Raw genomic sequence first — 4,796 nt, 5'->3', positions numbered from 1 at the left:
CTCCTGGCCTCAAGCGATCCTCCTGCCTCAGCCTCCCGAGTAGCTGGGAGTACAGGCATGCGCCACCATGCCCGGCTAAGTTTTTCTATATGTTTTCAGTTGTCCAGCCAATTTCTTTCTATTTTTAGTAGACGGGGTCTCGCTCTTGCCCAGGCTGGTCTTGAACTCCTGACCTCGAGCGATCCACCTGCCTCGGCCTCCCAGAGTGCTGGGATTACAGGTGTGAGCCACCGCGCCCAGCCTAGACAGTGACTTTTTCCGCATTAACTGGTTTAGAGGACTCTGAGGGCCTTTTCCAGCCATGGTGCTGCCGAGATCTTGCTTGAGAGACTTACAGAGAGGTCTCCCAGGGTCGGATACCCAGCTCTGGGTGCAGAGCGCTAAACAAGGTGCATCAGGAACCACCGAGGCTGGGTGTGGCACCCTCGTGCAGGCAGCCCTCGGCCAGGCCCAGCAGTGCCCACCTGGAAGTCGGCGGTCACGGAGCCCCCGCAGACGTCGATCAGCTCGGTCATGTCGTAGTAGGCGTCGAAGGTCCACACGCAGCTCTTCAGGTTCAGGTGTTTGTAGAGCTGGATGGTCTTGGGCTCCCGCACGCTGGGGTCGAACTGGAAGGGACGGTCGTAGCCGGGCCCCAGGGCGGTGCTGTCCTGGGCCATGTCGTCCAGGAACCCTGCCTCTGCGGGAGGGGAGGAAGGAGGAAAGGTCGCTCGGTCTGCGGATGCCCAGGAGCTGGCTGGGAGAGGACCACGCCCTTCTGCCCTGTTGACTCTGAGAGCACTTTGGTCACCGCAGACCCTATCAACAGAGCGACTCGGGGCTCCCGTGAACACGCAGTGAGGGTGTGCGAGGAGCCAGGTGCTGAATGGGGAACTCGCCTCGAAGCGGACACGGGGACCTGGGAACGACAGGTGAACACATGGTAGCCACCTGGAAAGTCTAGTTCCCTTCCTCACAGACATTACCACCAGCCCTGAAGAAATGGTTTTGCTGTATTATCATTCGCTGATAAATTATTATTTTAAAACCAATTTTATAAACAACTTTCAGAGAAAGCCGGCGAACCTACCTCTAACTCTCTCTCCTCCCTCCCTCCTGTGGTTTCTGAACTCCTGGGGAAAAAGTCTTAATTTTGTGTTAAGGGGAAAATAGCTCACTAACAATGTTAGTCAACAACCCTCAGCTGTTATAGGCAACATATATGGAATCAAACGCTGCCAAACGAGTGGATGGTTCTAGATTAAGGAAGACCTCTATGCAGCAGAGAGCTGAATATAGATACAATTTTAAAATATTAGGGTTAACATTTTTGTAGCACTAAAAACAACTGTAGTATTTTAAAAAGAGTTAATGCCTTTCTTAGAATGCGTGGCACCAGCACCCAGCCCCCTGCCCCACGAGGACGAGGTACCCAGTTAACGTGTCTGGAATTAATTGTTTTTAAGCAGAGAGAGGTGCGAAGTGTCAGTCTTCAAACATAGTATGTTTCTTCCACCAGCTGCATATGTGGACCAGGTCGACTTGCAAGTGTAGCTCAGTCACTGACGAATGATCTACAATCAACTAACTTGTAGAACGACCGTCATGACCAAAGGTGACGCTTTACTGACTATGAAGGAACATAGGATGCATTTCTGTCTTCAAACACACTGTTCAGTGACCGTCAGCTGTGAAGGGAGGAAACACGCATTTGATACGCGCTTGCCGAGGTGAACGGACACGGACGGGATTCTTCATAAAAACGTCTGCCGCGGCGAGCACAGAGGTGCGTGGCTGCCTGCGCTGCAGTCTGACGTCTCCCTCTGCCCGATCCTGTTTCCCGCCTTCCTTTTATCAGGTCTGATGGCCACGAACTCCGTCTCAGCTCCTGCTCTGGGGGGACCCCTTCCTCGACATCTAACATCTGCACTTTCCTTTCTAAAGATGCTGCTATAATGGAATTCTGGAGCGTAGACCCAACTCCAGTAGACCACGGCAGGTACTTTATTTATTTATTTATTTTTGAGACAGAGTCTTACTCTGTTGTCCAAGCTAGAGCGCCATGGCTTCAGCCTCGCTCACAGCAACCTCAAACTCCTGGGTTCAAGCGATCCTCCTGCCTCAGCCTCCTGAGTAGCTGGGACTACAGGCATGCGCCACCATGCCTGGCTAATTTTTCTATATATTTTTAGTTGTCCAGCTAATTTCTTTCTATTTTCAGTAGAGATGGGGGTCTGGCTCTTGCTCAGGCTGGTCTCGAATTCCTGAGCTCAAATGATCCTCCCACCTCGGCCTCCCAGAGTGTTGGATTACAGGCGTGAGCCACCGCGCCCGGCCGCGGTAGGTACTTTAAAAAGGTCAGTGCGTTTCATCCTGACCTGGACTGGTAGCAATCACTGTTCTCGTGTTCTGCCTAAGACAACGCTGGCTTGGAGAGGTCAACTGTGTTTTTTCAGTTGTGCAGACAGTGGAATAAGGATTTGAACCTACATCAGTTTGGTTCCAAAGTCCTTGTTTTTTCCTGTTCACTCCCTTGTCTGAGTGGCCTGTCTGGGTGCTTGCTAGGAAGGAAAACCACCAACATGCAGACTCTGAGGATGGAGAAACACGAAACGCAGAGCCCCCCTCACCCGGCCACATCCTGAGAGCCACCGCACGGGGCCGGTGTGGAAAGACCAGCCACTCGCCACTCACCCGAGATGCCTCTCAGGTCGTGGGTGGTGACTAAGTTGGAACAGACGTGCTGGTGCCTGTAGATGGACTCGGACAACAGAAAATGCAGGTTGTGCAGCGGCAGGGTGGAGACGAGGGGCAGCATTCCATCCTGGTGTGGGATCTGCACCGAAATGTGGATTCTGGGGGAGAAAGGGCAGAAATGAATGTCAGGCTGCTGCTGCAAACAGTCCGTAGGCTGCTTTGCTTTCTCACCACCTAACTTGTCTCCACCAATGAATTATCGATTTATTTTCCTGAAGCTTTCCACGTGGGATTTCTGTCTGGACACAGGGTGTGGATGCACATACGGGGTTGTTTTCTGTTCCGAGAGACCCTCTAGACTCAGGACTGAGAGCAGTCAGGAACCACAGATTTTATTTTTTCTATGCAAGAAAAGATAATGTCACAACCACAGATTACTTTAAACTTTTCTTTTGCTTTCAGTGGAACTCTTGTTTTCTCAGGAGCTAAAGCTGCTTCCTGCTCTGTGACAGCGAATTTCTGTGGAACCTGGGGAGGGTTGACATTCATATTTCTTTTTAAGTATTTGTTTGAGTCAAAAAGACACCGTTGAGCTTTTAAGATCTAAGGCCAATTTCTCCACTAAGCCAAATCTTTTAGAAATTACAGCAACCTGCTACTCACACTGCCTCTCCCAGCTGAAAACACCTTCTCTCTTCCTTCTCCCTGTAAGTCCCACCAACGCCACTGTGCGTGGCCCTCACCGGCCTCGGCCTGCTGACCCCCGATCTGTGCCTCTGCACTTAGGTAGTCTTTGTGCTGGGAACTCTGTGACTTATTCATGTTGGCTGCTATTTCTTATGTGTTTCCAGACTTTGTCTATCTTCCCTCTCCACTATGAGGACAAGGAACACTTCCTTCACTTCTTTTGTTTCTCCAGAGCATACAGCATACAATTCTAAATAAAATACGAACTTAGTAAATGTCGGTGAAGACTGCAACCCGACAGAACTACATTTACGAGCTGTGGCTTTTTCACTGCACCAGTTTAAATTTTGAGCATGTTTATTGAAAGTGTGTTTTGAGTTTATACAGCTTGTGTCTCTGAGCAGAGAGCCACATGTTTAAAAGGACTCAGAAACTTGGTGTGAAGAGGAGGACCCTTTTTCTAGAAATGTACCCTGGGTACTTCTGTTATTGCTCTTTAGCAAAAATATGTTTTATTCTGTTAGGAAAAAAGAGGGATTTTTATGTTGTTGGCAAAACATTCAAAACTGGTTTTTTCCCCATGCAAAGGACGCCATTTCTCTGAACTCAGTTGTTCAATAAGGGACACGTTTAAATATTACGATGTTTAATAAATATGTACGGCATACGCAAATTCTTCTTTGCTATGCAAAAATGAAAATATCCATCTCCCATTAAAATCACGGTGGCACAGGGAAAAATAAGTCCAGTGGCCCATGGTTTATATAGCGTTGTCACTCACTTGTTCAGTAAATATTTAGCAAGTGCCTCTTAGGTGTCGGGAAGCGCCGTACTAGGCAGAGGACAAGTGAAACGAATAATCACGGTCCCTGCCCTTAAGGTCTTAGCGTCTACTATGGGGGCAGAGAGAATGAATAACGATGCTCTGAAAGGAGCTCTATGCAGCTGGAGGAGCCTCCAAATTAAACTGGGGAGATGATGGGAATGTTCCTGGAAGAGATGCCACGAGCTGGGTATTGCAGGACAGTAGGATTTCACAACAGCCCATGGGAGCCAGTGGGGGTTGCTGGGTTAACAACACGGCAGAAGGACGCAGCCCGAACGAGTCCAGAGCCCTCAGGACGTGACCCGGGACTCACTGCGGGTGGACGGGCAGATGGAAATGCCAATGCGGGGGAAACGAAGCTAGGAAGACAGGCAGGGGCCAGACCCTGAGGGGCCTTTGAAGAACTCAAAGTCTTTCTGAAGCCTTTATCGCCACTATCTTTACTTTGCAGAAGCATCGCTCACTGCTCTGTCCTACGTGGGAAACACACGAAGGACACCCGAGACTCGCCCCGCCCGCCCGACCTGTTCGGATGCTCCTTGTGCTTGACGTCCAGGTATTTCAAGGTGGCGATGAAGGACTGGGCCTGGAAGCCTCTGGAAGTCCC

General features: G+C 50.0%; 1 protein-coding gene across 1 annotated transcript in view; it reads right to left on the bottom strand.

The window, feature by feature from the left end:
- Window positions 1-4,796, bottom strand: part of FRAS1 (Fraser extracellular matrix complex subunit 1) — a 208,114-nt gene that overhangs the window by 24,487 nt on the left and 178,831 nt on the right. The window contains 3 exon segments of the mRNA XM_012653893.1: window positions 465-679; window positions 2,674-2,834; window positions 4,714-4,790. Coding sequence (XP_012509347.1) covers window positions 465-679; window positions 2,674-2,834; window positions 4,714-4,790 — 453 coding nt within the window.

This window comes from Propithecus coquereli, unplaced genomic scaffold (assembly GCF_000956105.1).
Source record: "Propithecus coquereli isolate 6110/MARCELLA unplaced genomic scaffold, Pcoq_1.0 Scaffold433, whole genome shotgun sequence".
NCBI classification, from domain to species: Eukaryota; Metazoa; Chordata; class Mammalia; order Primates; family Indriidae; genus Propithecus; species Propithecus coquereli.
Note: the sequence above shows the minus strand (reverse complement) of the source record. Positions and strands in the feature narration are given on the sequence as shown.